This window comes from Chiloscyllium plagiosum, chromosome 34, assembly GCF_004010195.1.
Source record: "Chiloscyllium plagiosum isolate BGI_BamShark_2017 chromosome 34, ASM401019v2, whole genome shotgun sequence".
NCBI classification, from domain to species: domain Eukaryota; kingdom Metazoa; phylum Chordata; class Chondrichthyes; order Orectolobiformes; family Hemiscylliidae; genus Chiloscyllium; species Chiloscyllium plagiosum.
The window spans coordinates 37,255,353-37,278,026 of NC_057743.1; the positions used below are offsets into that span (position 1 = coordinate 37,255,353).

At 43.8% G+C, this 22,674-nt stretch overlaps 1 protein-coding gene across 4 annotated transcripts in view; it reads left to right on the forward strand.

Annotated features, from left to right (window-relative positions):
- pik3cd (phosphatidylinositol-4,5-bisphosphate 3-kinase, catalytic subunit delta) overlaps window positions 1–22,674 on the forward strand; it is a 222,697-nt gene that overhangs the window by 124,044 nt on the left and 75,979 nt on the right. For all 4 annotated transcript variants that reach the window (XM_043676186.1, XM_043676184.1, XM_043676187.1 and 1 more), the window contains 3 exons: window positions 10,824–10,993; window positions 14,091–14,319; window positions 19,318–19,550. In XM_043676186.1, the coding sequence (XP_043532121.1) occupies window positions 10,853–10,993; window positions 14,091–14,319; window positions 19,318–19,550 (603 nt within the window). In that variant the 5' untranslated portion in view covers window positions 10,824–10,852. The remainder of the gene's footprint in view (window positions 1–10,823; window positions 10,994–14,090; window positions 14,320–19,317; window positions 19,551–22,674) is intronic.

The window sequence follows — 22,674 nt, forward strand, 5'->3', positions numbered from 1 at the left end:
AAGCAGCTCCCGACAACATAGATGCCATTTGTATTGTTTGCCTGACCATCCCAGGTATCATCTGATAGACTTTCCATTCATTCTGATAACAGATTTCTGAGCTTGTGGCAATAGCTGCACAGAATACATTTTGTTTATTTTGCCTTTCCTGTTGGCCAGCGTCCACACAGTCAGTGTATTGCGCTAGATCCCTGTCTTTGTTCTCATATCCTTCTTCACTTACACCTTGGAATAACTTGAAAACATTTTAATCCAATTAATCAGCATTGAAGTCATTAGATGGACAACAGACGCAAGTGTTGCATCATAGATTTAAGGTATTGCGACTCTTTGAAAATAGATTAAGTATTTAACAATGGGCTTGCATTTACTAAGAGCTGGGGAGGGTTAAAGCTCAGTCAGGTTGATCCTTTTTTGTTTGGAAGTGGTGGAGATCTATTATACTGTCACCAGGACTCACTCATTTGATAGCCGTTGCTTAAAGGGCAAAAGAGGACTTTGGTGTTAAACTGAAGAATCAGGGAAAGGTTAGATTTGCCAAGAATCTAATAGCACCCATGGGGCAGTCCCAGTTCAAGACAGGTTGCACTTATCTCTGCAACTGGACGTCCGAATAGAAAAAATGTAGTTCCAGAGAAGAGCAGAGCCTGGGCCAGGTTTTGACAGGTGAGCATGTGGCTGTTCCAATGGGAGTAGGAGCAGGAGGAGGCTGTTCAGCCCCTTGAGCCCACTCCACTGTTCAATAGGATCATTGATCTGACATTCCTGACGCCCAACTTTCTTCTTTTCCCCTTAACCCTTGATTCCCCGACTGATCAAGAATCTATCTCTCTCAGCCTTAAATTTACACAAGGGGAAAGATATGAAAGAGACCTAAGGGGCAACTGTTTCACGCAGAGGGTGGTACGTGTATGGAATGAGCTGCCAGAGGAAGTGGTGGAGGCTGGTACAATTACAACATTTAAAAGGCATTTGGATGGGTATATGAATAGGAAGGATTTGGAGGGATATGGGCCGGGTGCTGGCAGGTGGGACTAGATTGAGTTGGGATATCTGGTCGGCATGGACGGGTTGAACCGAAGGGTCTGTTTCCGTGCTGTACATCTCTATGACTCTATGACTCTGCCCTCACAGATCTCTGAAGCAAGGAGTTCCAAGACTCATAACCCTCTGAGAGTCAAAATTGCTCCTCATCTCAGTCTAAAATTGGTGCCCCTTCATTCTGAGACTGTGCCCTCTGGTCCTCGACTCTCCCATGAGGGGAAACATCCTCTCAGCATTGACCCTGTCAAGCCCCTTAAGAATCCTGTATGTTTCCATCAGATCAGCTCTCACTGTTTTAACCTCCAGTGAGTACAGTCCCAACCTGTTTAAACTTTGTTCAGAGGACAATCTGTCCATACTGAGGATCATTCTAGTGACCCTTCTGTGAACTCCCTCCAGTGAAATAATATCTTTCCTTAAATAAGGGGACCGAAACTGCTCACAGTACACAAGGTGTGGTCTCCTCAGCACCTTGTACAGATGCAGTCAGACTTCCATACTGAAATAAGGGCCAACATTTCACTAGCATTCCTGATTACCTGATGTCCCTGTGTATTAGCTTTCTGTGTTTCATGTATAAGATCCCCCAGGATCTTTTACCTTTATGCTCGATATCAGTTAAGACAGAGCACCTGGTCTGCTTTCTCGAGCAGACATAAAGATGTCCCGACTAGAACTTCACAGGGGAGCGTTTCCCCTGGAATCCTAGTCAAAATATATGTCCCTCAGCCAGCATTAGTTGAACTCATTATCTGGTTGTTTGTTCATTGCTGTGTGTGAGAACTTGCTGTGTCCAAACTGACATGTTTTCTACATTCAGACAGTAACTGCACTCAGAAAAGTATTTCATTTGATAGGAAATACTTGAGTAGTTTCTGAGATTGTGAATGCCACTGTTAGAAATGTGAGTTCACCAGAACAGCTCCAGAGTTGATTGGGAGATGGTGATGCTGATTAGACTGCAGGTGCTGGAAGTGAGAGTCAGTAGATAGGAAGCTGGAAGAGCACGGCAGGTCAGACAGCATCCAAGCAGCAGGACCTCCTGACGAAAGGTTTTGCCATGAAACATTACCTTTCCTGCTGCTTGACTGCTGTCTGACTTGATGTGCTTTTCCTGCTTCACATCTATTAACCGTGACACTCATTAGATTTTGTCTTTAAGGCAGGGCTTTCTGTGGAGGAGGTTGTGGTTTGCGTCTGCTTGCCTCTGTTCTGCCCTCGGAGTGGGAGCATGCTGTGTTCACCAACCCCCTGATATCTTTAGGAGAGGGGAGGGCACTGCGGCTGTTGGGGTGCATTATTTTCCCCTTCCAGCACCGTTTTAATCATGTTTCACAAGGAGCAAGGTCCATAAAGCTTCATAGTGACCTGATGCTACTGCCACCTGACTATTTGTCCCTTCTCTGATAAATAATTTACTTAAGGAAGGTTGAAAGGTTGTCCAGAAAGAATAAATGTTTCACAATTATGGAACACTTTTTTTATTACCTCACTGAAACGGTTCAAGGTGCTTGAGGCATTTGTTACATTTGGAGTTAGTCGAGTTGAGAAGGAGGAGGAAGCTTTTACACTATTCCAGCCTGTTTCTCCTATTGAGTAAGTTCATGGGTGATCTGTGGTCAAACTTGCCTGGCTCCATTTTCCTATTGTTAACCAAAATCTGTCAAAGTTAGGTTTGAAATGAACAACTAATGAACCATTGACTTGCAGTGGGGAGTTCCTAAAGTTCCAAAAGAAAAGCCTGGCTCTCATTTTTTGGTTCATACCCCCCCCAGTCGTAGACTCCTCAAACAGCGAAAATTGTTTCCATCCACCCAATCATTCCGTAAAAAACTTCAATCACATCACCTCTCAACCTCTTGAATTCCAGGGAATGCAACTCCACTTTGTGTAATCTCTCCCCATTTAACCCTTGGAGATCAGGTCCCCTGTTGTTGTAGATGTTCTGTTGTGAATAACTGCAACAGAACTCCAAAGTGTTTAAAAACACAGACGGTGTGCCATGTGCAGCAGTGCTTTTAAAATGTTTCTGAAGCGCTGTATATGGCTAACCCACCTTAGGGCTGACCACCCATTCTGAATGAGTACATCAGTCATTTGAAGATAAATCAGCTCTTTGTGGGAATAATCTTCATCGAGAGGAAGAATCAAGTCACTAGGTAGCAAATGAGCAAACTCCAGAAAGATACAAACTGGATAAATTGGAAAATTGATCTCGCAGATCCCTTACTGTTCAGGTCCCCATCCCCAACGTGTGTGTAGGAACGTATGCCCCTGCCTTTTTAAAGCATAAAGTAGTTGTGCAGAACTTGAAAGATAAAAATGAAATGATGTTAGAAATTTCAGAAGTCACCTTCTGTATAAGGAGGAATTTCTTCACATCCAGAATATGGAAAATAGGCACATGGTTGAACAGTTAGTAAAGGAGTAGCAATTCTACAATGCCTTTCATGACTATTGGCTGTTTCAAAGTGCTTTACAAACACTATGAAGTGAGTGAAATGAACTAAATGAATGAAAAGTCAATTTTAACATAGCAAGCTCCAAGAAATAGCAAGCTGATAATGACATAGTTAAAAATCACACAACACCAGGTTATAGTCCAACAGGTTTAATTCGAAGCACCTGTTGGACTGTAACCTGGCGTTGTGTGATTTTTAACTTTGTACACCCCAGTCCAACACCGGCATCTCCAAATCATGATAATGACATGATTGTGATTTTTTTTTTACATATAGTGACTGCTTGTGTATTATATAGAATATAGTATTGGCTGGTTCAAATTGAGGAAAACTCTCCTCTTCCCTGAAATACTGACATTGGTGCTTTTATGGCCCCTGAGAGCGCGGGTGGAGCCTCACATTAATGTCTGATCCAGTTGAAAGTATCTCTGCCAGTGTACCATCCTGTCAGTACTTCACCGGAGTGGGAGCTGAGAAATTTTTTTGCACCCATTTCTCTTGAAAGGCCTTCCTAAAATGAGTAGATTGGTTGCTGACTTAACAAAAAATGAAATGGACTGAGGTTTTTCTGCATCATCATTTGTATTATTTTTGATTGTGACATAAGAATAATGTTTTTGAAACAAAACCATGATTTCTAGATTTATAATGATACATTTTATAACCCTTACATTTTGATGTAACTATACAGATATATGACACTGGGCACTGCTGCTCTCAAACACACATGGGAACATTTAATTTGCTAAATGATGGCCAAAAAACTTTAAACTAATTTGTCTTCATTTCACTTCATAATTCTGTTTTTCTTTTTCTTTTTACCTTGGAGATATTTAACACTAAACTATTAATCTAGACACTATGGCAGATGGTGGGATTTGAATTTAGTAAACATTTGAAATCAAGAGTCTAATGATGACGATTAAACCATTGTTACAAAAATACAGCAGCGCCCTTTAGGAAAAAGACAGTGCTGTGCTTACCTGGTCTGGGCTATATGTAGCTCTGGGCAGTTAATACTGATGCCCGGATCCCATGAATGGATAGAAAAATAAGCATAGCCCAACAGGTTTAGTTGGAAGCACTAGCTTTCAGAGCACCACCTGATAAAGGAGCAGCGCTCCGAAAGCTAGCGCTTCCAAACAAACCTGTTGGACTATAACCTGGTGTCATATGATTTTTAACTTTGTATGCAAGATCCAAGAAATAGTTTGGGAAAAGGCCATACACAACAGTCAGGAAAATTCTCCAGTCTCTTCCTCACCTTCTTCACCTCCACCCTCTCAGTCAGGGTGGCTCAGCTGGGCACACCCTCTGATACTTTCTGATGAGCTCTCTGGGCTCACTAACCTGATTCCTGCTACCCTGAACATCACCCAGAGGAACATCACGTCATTGTCAGTATCTGATAAGCCATGGGAACTAAGAATCACTCAAAAAAGCTTGCTAACAAAAGTTGTAAAACCCCTGTTTTGTGTGGCTTACTTCCTCATAACTGGTCACAGTCTTTAAATAGCTTGACTTGTCTTTGAAGGAAGTGACAGGTGCAACACCTAATGTATTCCTAACTCTAATCTAAATGCCTTTTCAGTATTGTCAAGATCAGCGTTGTTCATCGAATTGTTGACTGCACAATTTTGAGTGTGTCATGAACATCTGCCAGTCTTCTCTGTCTGTTATAGCTCTGTCTTCTTTGTCATCAATTTTTATGTTTCTTCTTCCTCATTGGTTATTTCCTGCTTTCCTTAGTTGCTCATCATGTTGTAGTTAATCTTCCTTCCAGAAGCTATTTCTGAATTACATTTCGACCAAACCGTCTTGAAGATTGGGCTATACTGGACATGCGCTTCCTGTTTGAAAGCTGTGATTGAAAGTGCTTTCGACATGTGAGCGAGATTGTAGCAATTCATTCACAGGAGAACTGATTACCGCATGATCTTGGGGAAAGAAGGGGAAAGAAATCAGAAATATAAAAAACTCAACTTCCCTTGTTACAGAGTGCCAGCCTGGACAGTACTAACGGAATCTGTGCCTGGTTCTGCATCTGCTTTAAAAGTGCCAGTCTAAGGATCAACTGGATATTTTTGAATCGACCTGTTTCAGGTATATCTCTGGAGCAGGTGGGATGTGAATCCTGTCTCAAAGGTATGGACGCTACCACAAAAGCCCTCCAACGAGTACTATCTGCTGTCAATGACAACCAGAGCTCATCTGCTTGAAGATTCTTGTGGTGTAGTGATAGCATCTCTACCTCTGAGACAGGAGACCCTGGTTCAAGTACCACTGACACAGAAAGTGGCCCTCAGTGTGTTGGCGCAGGTTGAATCCAAACACTTTAAAATGGAAGATGTGTGCCCTGTGGCATCCATTTTGTTTTATAAAGAAGGGCTCCTTGCTTTCCTCGTGAGGAGTTTGCTACTCAACAGGGAAAGAGTCCAGAAGGGGAGGAAATGTGGAAACTGGTGTCTGTACTAAACTATAGTTTGTAACCAAACCTTTGCACATCTCTGAAAGTCTTTAGCCGCCCAACACAACATTTGGATATTGGTCTGTGTAACACTCTGCACCTCCTTCAGGTCCACATGTAGCCCCACCTGTCCTTGACCCCCCCAGCTCATTCTATCCTTCACTACCTCCCCTGGCTATTGCATCTCGGACTCCGACCTCGCACTCATCTCCTCGGTTTCTGGTCAAACCCAGATCCATTCTGGATCCCAGGAGTGCATTGGCCTACAATTCTGGGCCATTTTGGTGGTAGGAATGGTTTGGTCGCCGAACATGAAATAATGAGTGAAAAGGGTAGATGTGGAAGTTTACCCACAGGATTATGATCTGGAAGGCACTATCAAACAGGCTGGTGGAATCAAATTCTCTAGGAACTCTTTAAAAAACAGTTACTTGAAGGAGACAAGTTGGCAGACCTTTGGGCAAGAAATCTAAGATGCCAAACCACAATGGGCAGATCTATCTAGGAACCAGCAAAACTATGATGACTGCGTGATCTCCTCTATCCTGTAAGGTTCAACAATTCTGTCCTTTTGCACTAGAGCTCCCTATGTCCCCAGAAGCTCCCCTGCCTCTTCAAAGAAAGTGCACCACTGGAGGAGGCTGTTCAGCCCCTCAACCCTGTTGTACCATTCATTCATCAGTCAGTTGCTGAGCTGTATCTTCCTACCTCCATCCACCTTTCCATCTCCCTTCAGTCTTCTTTGCAACAAAATATCTCAAGTTTTTACGTTTTCTGGCTTTTTTTGGGGGGGCAGGGCGGTTAGGGGAGAAAGTTCCAGAAGCCCCCTGCCTGAGGTGTGAATGAGTGCTTGCGGACAGCACTGGCCCTGCTCTGTGACAATTTGGGGTGGAAGCTGTAGGAGAGCTCACCATGTGAGTACGTGCAAGGCAGTGTCTCTGCTGGGCCGCTGCACCCCTCCTACAACTGATTCCGTGAGCCTTTCACAAGCTTCTGTCTCTGCAAGTGGCTTCTTTGTGGTTGTTGCTGTTCAACTGCTGCTGTGTAAACATCAATTCTGAGTTTAGTGTGAGCGCTCCATCGCTATTTATTGCGGTTTGACAGTGGCCTTTGTTAGATCAGAGTGGTACATCACCAGTAAGAAGGAACTGGCCCGCAGTCTGCAAAGACTTGAGGCGTTTGGTGAAATGAGGAGGCTTTTAATTCACGGAGCAAATTGGGATCTGGAACTGCACTACCTGCAAGAGTGAGGGACACAGATACAATGCAAATTTATTTTAAACGTATCTCCTCAAAATGATAGGGGATGGGGAGATGAGGAATGGGCATAGTATTGGGTAAAGAGTGGGAGAACCAGACTAATTGTCATCTCTGGAAAAGAGCAACCCATAGATTGAGATGGGGTGAGTGGCGTCTTTCTGCACGGTCTGATTCTAGTGTTCAGTTTAAGGTGGACGTGCAAAGGGAGAGTTGGATCTTATGCTCAGTGTTGAGATTTTTGGAGGGTTTTTTTTGGCTATGGGCCCCTTGTGAGTTTTGTTGCCAAACCCAGCTCTTTTTGTAGCTCCAGTTCTTGGTCCACTCCACCACTCAACATAACCAGATCAACTCATCTCTGTCAGGATATCCCAGAATGGGACAATATCCCTAGCAACAGCACCATCTTTAAAATCCCGTTGTGCACCCAGACAATCGCAGTCAATCTCGAGATGCCCTGCATGGATGTGGCAGACAGGGGAGGATGTGGGCAGGGAGCTGGAGGCCTGGTGGATAGAACTTCCTCTTCCCCCAGGGCCCGCAGAGGAGGCCATGACACCACGCCCTGCCCAGCCTGGTCTGAGCTAAACCACCCACGTTAAAGCAGTCACAGCATCTGGAAGTGTGTCCAGAGCTGTAGGAAAGTCAGTCCTGAGGTAGAATATTGAAGTGTAGAAGCATTCTGGGAGTGGATGGGAGATATACCGTGAGGGTTCTCAGAGCCTGGCACTCATCGGATGCCAATGGGGGAGACGATGGTTTAGTATTATCTATTAATCCAGAGACCCAGGAAATGTCCCAGGGACCCAGATTCGAATCTGACCCTGGCAGATGTTGGAAATTGAATCCAGTAAAAATCTCAAATTTAAGAGTTGAATGATGAGCATAAAACCATTGTCAATTGTTGGAAAAAGCCATCTCATTCACTAATGTCCTTGAGGGAAAGAAATTGCCATTCTTATCTGGTCTGGCCTACATGTGACTCCAAACCCACAGCAATGTGGTTGACTCTTAACTGAGCAACTAGAGATGGGCAATAAATGCTGGCCCAGCCAGCGATGTCCTCAATCCGTGAAGAAACAGGGATAAAAATGTCTGTGAATGTGGTTTATTGCACCCAGGGAGTATGCCCTGAGATATTGCTCCAATGTGGGAGTCCTTTGAAACAAGCAATGAGCTGAAGGTAGCATATACCTACTCTGACTCACATGTTGAGAATTCTCAGAGAGTGGGTGGTGTGATAGAACGATGCATATGAGTGAGGTGAGATCTGCAGTTAATTAACGAACAGTAGAATCATAGAATCCCTACAGTGTGGAAACTGACCCCTTGGCCCAACAAGTGCACACTGACCCTCTGGAGACTAACATACCCGGACCCATTCCTCTACCATATTATCCTATATTTAACCCTGACTAATGCACCTAACCTACATATCCCTGAATACTATGGGCAATTTAGTATGGCCAATTCACCTAACCTGTACATCTCTGGACTGTGGGAGGAAACCAGAGCACACTGAGGAAACCAACACAGACACAGGGAGAATGTGCAAACACCACACAGTTGGTTGCCCAAGGCTGGAATCGAACCTAGGTCCCTGTCGCTGTGAGGCAGCAGTGCTAACCACTGAGCCACCGTGCTGCCCCCTTACTCTTCACTGCCCTGGACAAATCTCACCTTGACGCCCGGAGCTTGGTTTCGAAGATGCTCCTGACCTTGCGATAGGCCTCTCTGAACTTCTCCTGTGTTCTGCCACATTTGCCGCCATAACCCATGCTGTTCAGGCCCCTCTCAGACTCCACCCAGTGTTTCCTCTTGTGGGTGAGTCCAAAACCAGGGGGACATGTTTTTAACACCAGGGGTCAGCTTTCTAGGTCAGAGATGAGAACAAATTATTTCTTTCAGACTTTGTAATGCTCTGCCTCAGAAGGTGCTAGAGGTGAAGTACTCGCATACTTTGAAGACCAAGGTAGGGAAATTCTCGCAAGGCAAGGAATCAAAGATTATCAGGAGTGGGCAGGAAGATGGAATTTGAACCTCAGCAGATGGGCTGGGATGTTGTTGAATGCAGCAGCAGGGCTGACAGGCCGAAAGGCCTACTCCTGCTCCAATTTCCAAAGTTCAAACGTTGGACTCTGTGTAGCAGCAGTGAATGAATGAAATAGTCATGTCACGAAGGCAGAAGAGTGTCACTTTACCACGTGTTGCTCCATCTCGATGTCTGGCTTTCTATTCCCTCCTGGTGACCTTCTGGTTTTCCGGTTCTGTCCATGGACTGTGGCGAGGGGGTGGGGATGGAGTGGTCTGGGACCATCCCAATTCTGGGGGAAACCTGCCAATGGAAATGCTTCATTCCTCATTCCCGAATGTCTGAAATTGCAACTATTCCCTCACTGTGTCAAACAATCCAAACACCAAAACTGTTTAGCATCTTGCATTTAATTGAAAAATATGCTTATTTTGACTTGAAAGAAGAGAAAATCCAGGTCTTTTGTAAATATGTGCAGTATTTAAATTTGTTTATAAATGTGTATATAAACCCATATTTGAGGTTTAAAGGAGGTTAATTCCATAAGAAATAGGAATATGAGTAGGCCATTTGGCCCCTCAAGTCTACTCTGCCATCATATTCTGCAGGAACAGTGAGAAGCCTGTATCGCCATTCAGTAAGATCACCACTGATCTGATTTCTCGACATACCACCCCCCCCCCCCACCCTGCGCAACCCCTAGAACCTTCCATTCACCTTGCTAAACAACGACCTATCTACCTCTGCCTTAAAAATATTCAAGGAATTTTGAGGAAGAGAGTTCCCAAAATGTACAACCCTCTGTGAGAAACAAAGTTCCTCCTTATCTCTATCTTAGACGGATGGTCTCTTATTTACAAACTGTGACACTAGTTCTAGATTCTCCCCCACAAGGGGCAACATCCTCTCCACATCCTCCTGGTCAAGACTCCTCAGCATCAAATATGTTTCAATCGAGTCACCTCTTGCTTTTCTGAACTCCAGTGGGTCCAAGCCTAGCCTGTCCAGTTGACTCTCATAAGAGGACCTGCCCATTCCAGGTCTTAGTCAAATAAACCTTCTCTGAACTGCTTTCCTTCCTGAAATAGAAAGACCACTGCTGTACACAGTAATCTCGATGTGGTCTCACAAATACAGCAACATTTGTGCTGTTTATCTAATTGAGTCAACCTTTCATTGAGCGTCTAATTAGAGAGTTAAAAATCACACAACACCAGGTTATAGTCCAGCAGGTTTATTTGGAAGCACTCGCCTTCAGAGCCCTGCTCCTGTTAGGAAGTTATTTGTTCCTCCTGCTCATCGGGGAAGTGGCACGTATAGGATTTGCTCATCTGTGTGACAAGACTGAGAACCTGAAATGTCCCTGAGACATGGAGCAATACCTCACCTTCTGCTCCTCTCTTCCTCTCCTCATTTTTCGAAACTCAAATAATATGCCAAATCCAGATCAGAATTCTACAAACTTAAGAGGCTGGTGCAGCTTGAATTAATTTGAATTGTGTTTTGATCTGTCACTGAGGGCTCACTATTTCATCATCCATTTTCTCCTTTTGTATTGCAGGGGGCGATCACAGCCAATAATTGACCATAATGCCTCCGGGAATACATTACAATCAGGATTTCTGGACTGAAGATGAGAGCCCAGATGTGGAGGTTGAATTCCTGTTGCCGACGGGGATTTACTTGAACTTCTTTGTGCCTCGTAGTTCCACAATCAAATACATCAAAAAGGTAAATTAGTCAAACATCACTTATCATGAGGATGTGGTCCCTTTAAACCTCCAGGAGGTAGCCATTTGTGTTTCAGGATGTCTCAGTCGCGCTCTCTACAACACAATACTCTCTCTTTGAAATCACAAGCTTTCAGAGCGCTGCTCCTTTGTCAGGACTAGGTTCTCAGTCTTTGTTGGACTATAACCTGGAGTCATGTGACTTCTGACTTTATCATATTGTTGTCATCCTTGGTAAGGCAGTGTGCGTCCTGAATAATCCTGAGGGAGTTACACCTCTCCTCTCTCTTTCCTTCATATTTCCAATGCGTTTATGTCCACTTCATCAGTAATTCATCTGGTTTTCAACACACCTGGATAAATTTATAATTTTAAATAGACCACCTATTAAATTCTTCCTCAATGTTCCACTAATATCTCAAGTATTTTTTTCATAATTTCATAACTCACCTCAGCTTATTGTACAAATGTGGGGTCAGAGGCTGGGATTCTCTAAAACACTATGATTAAGGTGCCCAGAGCTGTACGTGGGGTAACTATGACCTAGCCCAGTGCATCCTTCCATTGTTTTTGTATTCATTCTGCGGAAAAGGAACACTCTGAAAACCCTGTCAGCTTTTTCGAGCCCACGTTGCCTCCATTCCATATTGATATACATCTGCATTGCTGGATCTTTGTTTCTCTATGCTCGTTAAGAATCCTGTCTGTTAGGGTCTATTTCCTTTCACAATCGTTCTCCCCAAGTTTCCTGCTTCACAAACTGCAGCCCGAACTCAGTGGCTCCCAGCTGACCCAGTGATTTATACAAAACACCGGAAAATTTAAACGAAAACCTACACCTATAAGTATCTGTCAGTAATCTCTCTTAAACCTCAAGATTTGCTTAACCAACAGCTGACCTCTGATGTGCTGTTAACCCAAAGTTGTGGCCTTAAAATATGAATAAACAGCTTGACCTCAGATTGTAAGGTGCCCGCTAGAATGCTGCACTGTAGCGTATTTTCTAATTCACTACAAGCAAGATTTGAGGCCCTGCACATGATATGAAAGGCCCTCTTTATAGGATCTCAATAAACTTAATGCAGTTCAGTCATAGATTTCAAACTGCTGCATTTAATTGTCTGTTGGATGTGTTCTGTTCAGAGATGTTATCACACATGTAGAACAGGTACTTCCTAACTCAGAGATACAGACACTACCACCGCACCGTGGGAGCACTGTCATTCTGCTTCTATTACAACTGAGCTGACGGGGGCAGGTCCAAACACTTTCATAGAGTGAGGTTTCTCTTCTTTATCTCAAGCAAGTTGTCATGGTGGACAGTGGAAGCAGGTTCAATCATGGCTTTCTGAAAGGAATCGGATCAATACTTGGACAGGCGACTTGTTCGGGCGACAGAGAATGAATGGGGCGATGGGATGTCTATGCCAGAAAAGCCTTTTACCAAAATCATTTTAGACCCTGGTTTTCTAAGGCAGTGTTTGCTGCTGCACTGTGCTGACGCTGGGAACGAGTGAGGCAGACGGGGCCTGATTGGACATTTCTTTCAAAGAGCAAGTACAAGCATGGTGGGCAGAATGGCCTCCCTTCATGCCGTACAGTTCTGCCATGGGAAGTTGAATGGCTGCTGTTTTACAGACCATGACTTTGACACTTTGTAGCTTTTTTTTAGCAGGTCATCACAATGTTTCACAGAAGTTGCAGATGTTGCCCCATTATTGACAGTAAATGACTTGTACGGAAGTTCCTGTCCAACAGTTCTGAGGAAGGATTGCACACACTGCTTCTGTAAATGCAACCGAATACTGTGCTATTATTTCAGAAAGGGAACACTTCAGTTTACTCATATTAATGGTCCTAAAAAGGTTTAGAAACGGACTCCAAGATTTTGGGAATAGACCTCGATCCTCCTGAGTTGTTATCCTCCAGCCGATTATAACTGGCTTGAGATTTGTACATCCTGGTATACCCATTATTGCTGGAGAACATTAGCCTTTATTGTGTTTCTGCATTAATAGGGACCATTAGGGTTTTAATCCAGGAAAAGGAGAGATCTTTTTAAATTTTATTTTTCCCAAACTTCATTGAAAATTGCACATTGTAATATTCTGCAGAGCATGAAGTCACACAAACGAGACAATAACACACGGTGCCCTGCTCTGAATTTTGTGGGATTACTGTCTGCGGGGTAGATTGAAGCTGGAGATAAGATGATCTCTGTCCTTTTGGAAGAGAAACAGGAACAGCAATGATGGAATAAAATGTCCAATGGACCCTATGGGTGATGTTCCGAGCAGACAATCTACTCTCTCGCACTCCAGTCGCACCGGGTTAGAAAGCAACAGGAAAACCATAGAATCCCTCAGTACAGAAGTAGCTCATTCAGCCCATTTAGCATGTGCTTGCTCTCTGAAAGAGTTGTCCCATTATTCTTCAAAGCTGCTTCTCCACAGCCCTGTGTCTGTCTTTCAAGTACATTACCAATTTCCCCTGTTGAAGGTAGCAATTGAGTCTGCTTCCACCCATGTTGCATTTTAGGTCGGACTGATTCACTGTGTTTACGTAAGAAAAGATCTCGTCATTGGTCCCTGGTTATTTTGTCAATTATCTTAAAATCTGTGTGTGCTGCTGATCGACCCTCTGACTACCTGATTTGTACCTTGTTAATACATTGATCCACAAACATACACTGGAGGAATTGGTGTAGATTAAAAATCGAACACAAGAAGGCAGTTGCTGTAGAAACCTCTTGCCCATCCTCTTAAAGGGTTCATTGATCAACACTGGTAAATTTTCTTTATTCACTCATGGTATATGGGCGCCACTGGCTGTCATTATTGCCCGTCCCCAGTTGACCTGGAGAAGGTGGGGGGAGGGGGTGGTGAGCTGCCTTATTGAACTGCTGCAGGACAAAGTGAAATTTTGATCGCAGATGAATTGGGTAAGAATGGAAAGTTGATAGTTTCCCTGCAATTGCTGTCTTATCCTGAAAGGACATTTCCAGGAGACCATACTGGATCTTGTCATCTCTGATTGGAATCCTGCTTTTCCTTAAATGATATTTGCCAAAGTAATGAGTGTTGTCTTTTCTTTTGTAGTTACTTTGGCAGCAGGCACAACATCAACCCCTCTTCCACACTTTAAACAAGCCAGATGCTTACGTCTTCACCTGCATCAACCACACAGCGGAACAGGAGGAGCTCGAAGATGAACACCGGCGTCTCTGTGACGTACGGCCGTTCCTCCCGATCCTGAAACTTGTAGCGAGAGAAGGAGACCGAGAAGAAAAGCTCATTAATTCACAGATCAGCCTTCTCATTGGAAAGGGTAAGTCGAAGATGTTTCTGATCCAATCAGTGCACATTATTCCGTGTCACCAGGCTTCGGGAAATCTGCAGCGATGCTCCTTAAACCACTTCAGCAATTACTTTCCGATTCTACCCTAAAAAATATCGGCCAACTGGAACTTTCACCGACACTTTCCTCTGAAGGTATTAAGTTTTCAGATCGCCTTCCCTTCCACAGTGGGTGCCTGCTATCTGTGTGAATGCCACAATGCATGTTACCACTTGGTAGTGAACATGCCGGCCTGTATAACCATGATGGTCAGTAAACTGTAGCTGTTGCAAAAGACCTGATCTTATTTTTCACCCGTAATCCAATCACTTTCCAGTAGGGAATATTCAACAAAGCAACTGTCAATCAACTTGCCCACATCCGTAGACACTTCGCATAAAGTATTGCAGTAAGAGCTGAGCAGTACTTTAAGGGTTCCAGAATGTTCAATGCACATGAGCAGTGTTACTTTCTAGTTGGCAGGGCTGGTGCTGGGCTGAAGGGTTTGTGTTACAAAGGGACGTTGAGCAGGTTGGGCCTGTATTTGCTACTGTTTATAAAGAGAGAGGTGGTCTTATTGAAGCATTCCAAAGCTTTGAGGGGGCTTCACAGGCTGGGAGAGTACATCCTCTCCTGGGGGAACCTAGAACCAGGAGGCACAGTTTCAAAATAAAGGTCTCCTGTTCAAGACCGAGACATGGAATTAATTTGTCTCACGCTCCAGAGTCCACACTTTGGAATTCTGTATCCCAGAGAATTGATCTTCCCATGTATTCATGGCTGAGTCGCCCAACTCCAGGGTTTGGATGGTGCTTGGGTAAGACAGGCAAGTGAAGTAAGGCCATAGGAGATCAACCACGGGCTTCTCAAATGGCAGAGAGGCTTGGAGGGTCAAATGATCCATGCCTACTCCTGATGATCCATTGAGGGTGTTGCCTAGAGTGAAGTGGACTTTCAGACTCCTCTACCTTCTATTGCCCCTTCATAAGCTAAAGCTGGATGTGTGTGAGTGACACCATATCTTTCTATAGACTGATGTTTGTGTTTCTTACATGTGAGGTACAATGATGTAAATTGTTCTGGTACCAAGATGGAATTATTGTAATGGGAATGGCATCACCACAGATGGAGCAAACCAGCAGCGGCCTCTCAATCCAAGATAAATGCAACCTTTCCCTGTTGGGGGGGGGGGGATGGTGCAGTATTGCAAAGGAAAGCAACATCCTGCGACATCCATGGGATCAGATTCCCTCCTCTTACCTCATTGGGTGTGCTATGAAGATCTATTTGTGTACATATCTGGTGTGCCTGTTAGTCAACTCTCTGGGAGTACAGTCCCTATCTTCTGTAGGCAGATAGTACTTCAGTTGTCAATTATAATCCAAACATGGAATAGGCCAATAGATTCACACTTATCCCTGCTGCTGCTCATTTGCAATAATCAGGGTGAAAAGCAATTGGAAATTATGAAATATTTGCGAGTTTGGGAATGGATATCTGAGTTTTGCTGCAGGACTGAACTGTACTTGGAGCCTCAGTAGATTGTAATCCATCGTACTGGGAGAAATTATGACTGTGATTCAGTTCTGCTGGGAAAGGGAGTTGTTATTACAGCTCTTTATTGCTTATTGCAACACAAAGCCTACGGGAATGTTCATTAGGAACACGTCAACTGGGATGTGCAACCGATTTAAACCTCAGAGATGCTACATGCAGCTGGGAAAAACACATTCTGTAAGGGACATGACTGTGATTTGACTCTTATGGTACAGGGCGGTGTTCTAATCTTTTGGAAGATATGTTGACATTGAGAGATGGGGATATTCCAAAAAAAAATACAGTTGAAGTTCTAAACACATTTAAAGTATTGTCTTACAAAGTCAAAAGTGCACCAGGCCTCTGGATGATGTGAGGTCACTCAGTTTACCAGCTTATTTTGGTTTCTACATCTGAATACAGAGTAAAGAGTTCAGAGGAGTGTCAGTTCCTAATAGGTATTGCAGGGTTCCAACTACAATATTTGTTTACTTTTCAATTGGGATCATTATGAAATAATAATATGTTTGAAACTTGAATTTTAAATTGTCTCTTTTAACTCAAAAAGGGCTTTTGATTTTAGCTCCTTGAAAGCACTAGCAGTGCATGTTGTTCTTATTACATTTTCTAGCTGACAAATTGCAGCTTGGATGTAGCTATGCTGCTTTATTGGGTGCATTTCTCCTGTTATCAGTCCAACAGTCCCAGCCACAGAGTCATACAGCAAGGAAACACACCCTTTGGTCCAACCAGTCCATGCTGAACATAATGCCAACCTAAACTAGTCCCACCTTCCTGCTCCTAGCCCATAGATAGAGTGGGCAGCCAGAGACATTTTCCCATGATGGAAATATCTCTCACAAGGGGGCATAATTTTAAAGTGATCGGAGGAAGGTTTAGGGGAGATGTCAGAGGTAGGTTCTTTACACAGAGAGTGGTGGGTGCGTGGAATACACAGAGTCAGATACATTAGGGACATTTATGCGACTCTCGGATAGGCTAACTGATAGTAAAATGAAGGATATTTAGGTTAGTTTGGTCTTAGAGTAGGATAAAAGGGCAGCACAACATCGAGGGTCAAGGGCCTGTGCAGTGCTGTACTGTTCTATATTCTATATCCCTCCAAACCTTTCCTATTCATGTATCCATTTAAAAGTCTTTTAAATGTTGTAATTGTACCCACATGGATCACTTCCTCAAGAAGTTCATTACACACACGAATCACCTGTTGCTTCTTTGCTAGTACTCCTTCTAGGATAAAAGGGCAGCACAACATCGAGGGTCAAAGGCCTGTGCAGTGCTGTACTGTTCTATATTCTATATCCCTCCAAACCTTTCCTATTCATGTATCCATTTAAAGGTCTTTTAAATGTTGTAATTGTACCCACATGGATCACTTCCTCAAGAAGTTCATTACACACACGAACCACCTGTTGCTTCTTTGCTAGTACTCCTTCTCTAAGCCGGAATGTTGGATGTTCAAGCCCCACTCTCAGCTTTGAGCTGAGTGCTGTGTTGTTACAAAATGTCTGGGGGAGGAATGAGTGTTCACAGTGTGTTCATTGGCAAGTTTGAATCAATTAACATCGGGAGTTTGGATAAGAGGCAACCACTCGATCGATCTCAAAGTTCTTGATGAAGTTTTTAAAAACGTACTCAGGACTGTTCCCAATGTTAACGAGAAAGTAATTTTTTTTTAGAAAAAGATTTTTTTCAATAACTTAAATCAGATAAATTCACAGGTTGATGATGTGAGGTTTTTTTGCCTCACCCAGGAAACTGCAGGGTTAAAAGTGTCACACATGGATTCACTGTGTCTATCGAGTATACAAACAAAAAATGTGGTGCTGGGAAAGCATAGCATGTCAGGCAGCATCTGAGGAGCAGGAGCGTCAATGTTTCAGACAGAAGCCCTTCATCAGGAATTCCTTCACCATTCCTGATGAAGGGCTTATGCCCGAAACATCAACTGTCCTGCTTCTCGGATGCTGCCTGATCTGCTGTGCTTTCCCAGCACCACACCTTTTGACTCTAATCTCCAACATCACTTTCTCCAAGGAACAACTGTAGGCCACTCGGCCCTTCAACTCTGCTCCCCCATTCAATAAGATTATGACTGATCTTATTTTAACTGAAACTTTGCCTAACTCCTGATAAGCTTCTACCACCCCACCCCTACCCCCCCCCCCCCCCCCCCCCCCCCCCCCGCGCTCCCCTTTCATTGGAATGAACATATTAGTGTTTTTCTAACCTAAGGAAAATTGTGTATTAATGGGGATGGCAGATCAGAATAACTGGTGGGAGGGATCGCTATTCCTCCGAACTCTTTGTATTTAGCTTCTTCGTCTTATTTTATTTTCAGAATGAGAGTAGAGTTCAAAGGAGAAAGTGAGTATTGCAGATGCTGGAGATCAGAGTTGAGAGTGTGGTGCTGGAAAAGCACAGCAGGTCAGGCAGCATCCAAGGAGCAGGAGAATTGACTTTTCGGGCATAAACCCTTCATCAGGAATTCCTTCAACATTCCTGATGAAGGGCTTATGCCCGAAACGTCGACTGTCCTGCTCCTCAGATGCTGCTTGACCTGCTGTGCTTTTCCAGCACCACACTCTCGACTAGAGTTCAAAGGACAGGGAGTGTAAACAGAGGGGTGTGTGTATACCATATATGAACATAATATCCATCTATCTTATCCCTACACCCTCCAAGATGGGAACTGGTGGAACCCGGTCAGACCACATGAAAGCTCTTATTGAAAGACTGTAATTTTTGTTTTTTAGCTTTATTTCATATTTTCCTAACTCACTGTTCAATGTGGTGTAACTTTTCTTTATTTTCTCTATTTTTGTACCTAAGATTTGTACCTAGCCACTTTGGACAGTCAGTTCAGCAATAATGCAGTAGTTCCATTCTCATGCAATCCCATATTATAAGAAAATCGGATAGTAGCAGCAGAATTCTGCGACTCTCGGATAGGCTAACTGATAGTAAAATGAAGGATATTTAGGTTAGTTTGATCTTAGAGTAGGATAAAAGGGCAGCACAACATCGAGGGCCGAAGGGCCTGTGCAGTGCTGTACTGTTCTATATTCTATATCCCTCCAAACCTTTCCTATTCATGTATCCATTTAAAAGTCTTTTAAATGTTGTAATTTAAAAGAATTGCATTTTAACTAATCCACGGCTTAAAAGTTCACGCTATAGAAACAGTGTCCCCCAATCCATCAATTGCGTTACAGTGAATTTTCATTAATGGTATGCACATTGTTCCTAAGATGATGCTGTGTGTTGATGACATTGTGCACTTTTCACTGTACTCCTCTGCTTTTGTAATTTGAACACATGTAACAATAACCCTAATTCTAATTCTAATTTTAACAATTAGTTGGCAATGTTTTTTGGTTTCTGAAGTGTTACAAGAAAATGTTTGGATGCTTTGTTGATGCTTTGTTGCAGGTCTCCATGAGTTTGACAGTCTGCATGATTCTGAGGTGAATGAGTTTCGTGGGAGTATACGGCAGTTCTGTGAGGAGAGAGCAGAAGAGAGACAACGGTTCTCATGGCAGCATTGGATGGAATACAGTTTTCCTAGAGACCTGGAGCCTATCCCAGAGGTACCGGATAACAGCATTACCAGGAAGCACAGCAACCGAAACATTGTCATAAATGTGAAGTTTCAATACACTGAAGTGAGTACACCATGCCTTCTGCTTGGTCTTCTAATCTACATTGAAATGACTGCAAATAGGTCAAATCCAAATGGTTTAGGTTTGGGAAAAGGCCCTGAGCCTCAGCAACTTCAGATCAAAGCAGTGACTGCTGGTTTTTTTGAGTTAAAAATCACACAACACCAGATTATAGTCCAACAGGTTTAATTGGAAGCACACTAGCTTTCGGAGCGTCGCTCCTTCATGAAGAATTAGATGTGTTGTACCTAGACTGAACGATATAAATATTTCTGCTACACCCAGAAGCTATGGTTGAGAGGCTGGGGCAGTGAGGAGGGAAAAGGGCAAGTGTTAAACCTTCTGCAACTGTATGGCCAGCCACCATGAGGAGTGGGCAAAAGTGAGGACTGCAGATGCTGAAAACCAGAGTTTAGATCAGAGTGGTGCTGAAAAATCGCAGCACATCAGGCAGCATCCGAGGAGCAGGAAAATCGACATTTCGGGCAAAAGCCCTTCATCAGTCCCCTATTCCTGATGAAGGACTTTTGCCCGAAATGTCGATTTTCCTGCTTCTGGGATGCTGCCTGACCTGCTGCGATTTTCCAGCACCACTCTGATCTAAACCATGAGAAGTGACCAAAGAATCACAGAGGAAATGGTCCAGCAAATGAGGGGAGAGGAAGATGTGTTTGACTGCGACAGAAATAGGGGGGAAGTGATGGCCTAGTGGTATTATTACTATATTGTTAATCCAGAGACCCAGGTAATGTTCTGGGGACAAAAATAGAAATTGCTGAAAAAGCTCAGCAGGTGGAATTTGAATTCAACAGTCATTTGGAAGTACGTGTCTAATGACAAACATAAAACCATTGACAATTTTCAGAAAAACCCATCTGGCTCACTGTCCTTTAGGGAAGGGGATCTGCCATCCTTATCTGGTGTGGCCCATATGTGACTTCAGACTCACAAAATGTGGTTGGATCTTAACTGCCCTCTGGACATTTAGGGATGGGCAATACATGATGGTTGTCAGTGATGCCCATATTCCCATGAATGATTAACACAAAAATGGCGGTGGACAGTAAATTTGGCGAGGCTGCTATTGGTTGCACAAAGATGGAGGTTTGAAAGATGGCAGCAGCGAGGTTGTCATGTTACAATCTCATCCAGACCTCGGCCCAGTCACAGCTGTCCAGTTGAAACCCTGACCTGAGCCCGTGTGGAGCCGGCTTGTTGAGAGACAGGTACCAACACGGTGTTTGTACTTTCCAGTTGTGTCAGCAAATGCTGGGGAGCAAATTCACTCAAAAATAGAAACATGCTCTTGTCTAGCTGTGGCAGTGTTGGGCATCACAACAGTTAACAAAGACCTGTTTCCGAAATGTTAGGCCATAATGCAGTCTCTTTCCACAATCAAAGATTTTTCTCCCTTCTCTTTCACCCAGTCTCTCCCTTCATGCCAGGAAAGAAGCCTTAAGCAGGGCTGAAGGAGCACTAGTGCTGGGATCCTAACATACTTCTCACACACTCCTTAACCTGGCTCCATCACTGATGAAGGCTGCACTGACCCGATCATCACTTGCTTTAGGGTCCGATTTCCCCCAACACGACAATGGACCAAATCCAGAGCTGAATGTAGCTGGAGGTGTCCTGCTTTTTGTGAAATGTAAACTGGCTAGTACTGTGTGCAGTTTAGTTATCTGTTACCACTGTACCTTGGAGAGCACATCAACAATAAAGCAAAAGTCATGAGTTGCAGATACAAACAGAGAGAGACGCTGTTCTAACTTCTCTGCTCCTGGTTCTATTCCGACCTAGCTGTGGTATCCAAATCCCAGAGATCTGGAGTTCTGACAAAAGGTCATTGACCTGAATATTAACTCTCTTCCTTTCCACAGATACTGCCTGATGTGTTGAATACTGCTGAATATTGCCAGCACTTTTTGTTTTCCATTCAGATTCTCGCTCTGTATTGGTGAGGGAGAGAATGGAAGTCAATCTTTATGCACTTTATTTACAATGTATGCGTCTACCTCCTAGCCCACTCACCCACCCCAGTTTCAGTCTGTTCCTGTTTATAGTCACAACTAAATCCTGAGTTAATGCTTAAAACCTGCATTGAACAAGACTCAGTTGGTGCTCTTTGCTTTCCCTCATCCTGTCATATCCAGAGTCATTGACAATGCGGGTGCCCATGGCTACTCCTTTTGTTTGGAGAACGTGGGAGGATTGGAAAGAGTCATTGACAAGATTCAACCATAGGGGAAACACGACCAGTTTTGGGGGCACTAATCCCCAAACATTGCTTGTTTCTGTAGCAACATTGTGGAGCACTTGTGACTCAGTCAGTGACAGCCTCTAAGCCAAAGGTTTCATGTTCAAATCCCACTCCAAGTCTCATTGGCCAAGGAAGGAGCATTTGAGTCAGTGACAGAGTTCAAACAGCAGACTCGATGGGCAGAATGGCCTGTTTTTCCTCCTGTGTCTTGTGGTCTCAGAAGTCTACTCCACGTGTGTAAAGGCACAAAGCAATAAAATTTAAGGTGAAGGGTGGAAGGTATAGGGGGGATGTCAGGGGTAGGTTCTTTACCCAGAGAGTGGTGGGGGCATGGAATGCACTGCCTGTGAGAGTGGCAGAGTCAGCATCATTGGCGACCTTTAAGTGGCAATTGGATAGGTACATGGATGGTGCTTAAGCTATGTTCGGGACAACATCATGGGCCGAAGGGCCTGTTCTGTGCTGTATTGCTCTATGTTCTATGTTCTAAAAGCGATTGATGTTCCAGATATGTTGCAGTTGATCAATAATGTCCCTCACATCCCTCAAGCGAATCAGCTTAACAAAGGATCTGAGGGTGAAACATTCCTGGCATCTGAGAGAACTTTCTGTTTATCCCCTTCAAGAACACAGAATACATCACTCTCTTTGTTGCCTTTATTCATTCACAGGATGTGGGTGTCACTGGTTAGGCCAGTATTCATTGCTCATCCATGATTGCCCAGAGGGCAGTTAAGAGTCAATCTCATTGCTGTGAGTCTGGAGTTAAATGTATGTCAGACTGGGTAAGCACAGCAGGTACCTTCCCTAAAGGGCATTACTAAACCGAATGGGCATTTCTAACAATTGATGGTCATCATTAGGCAC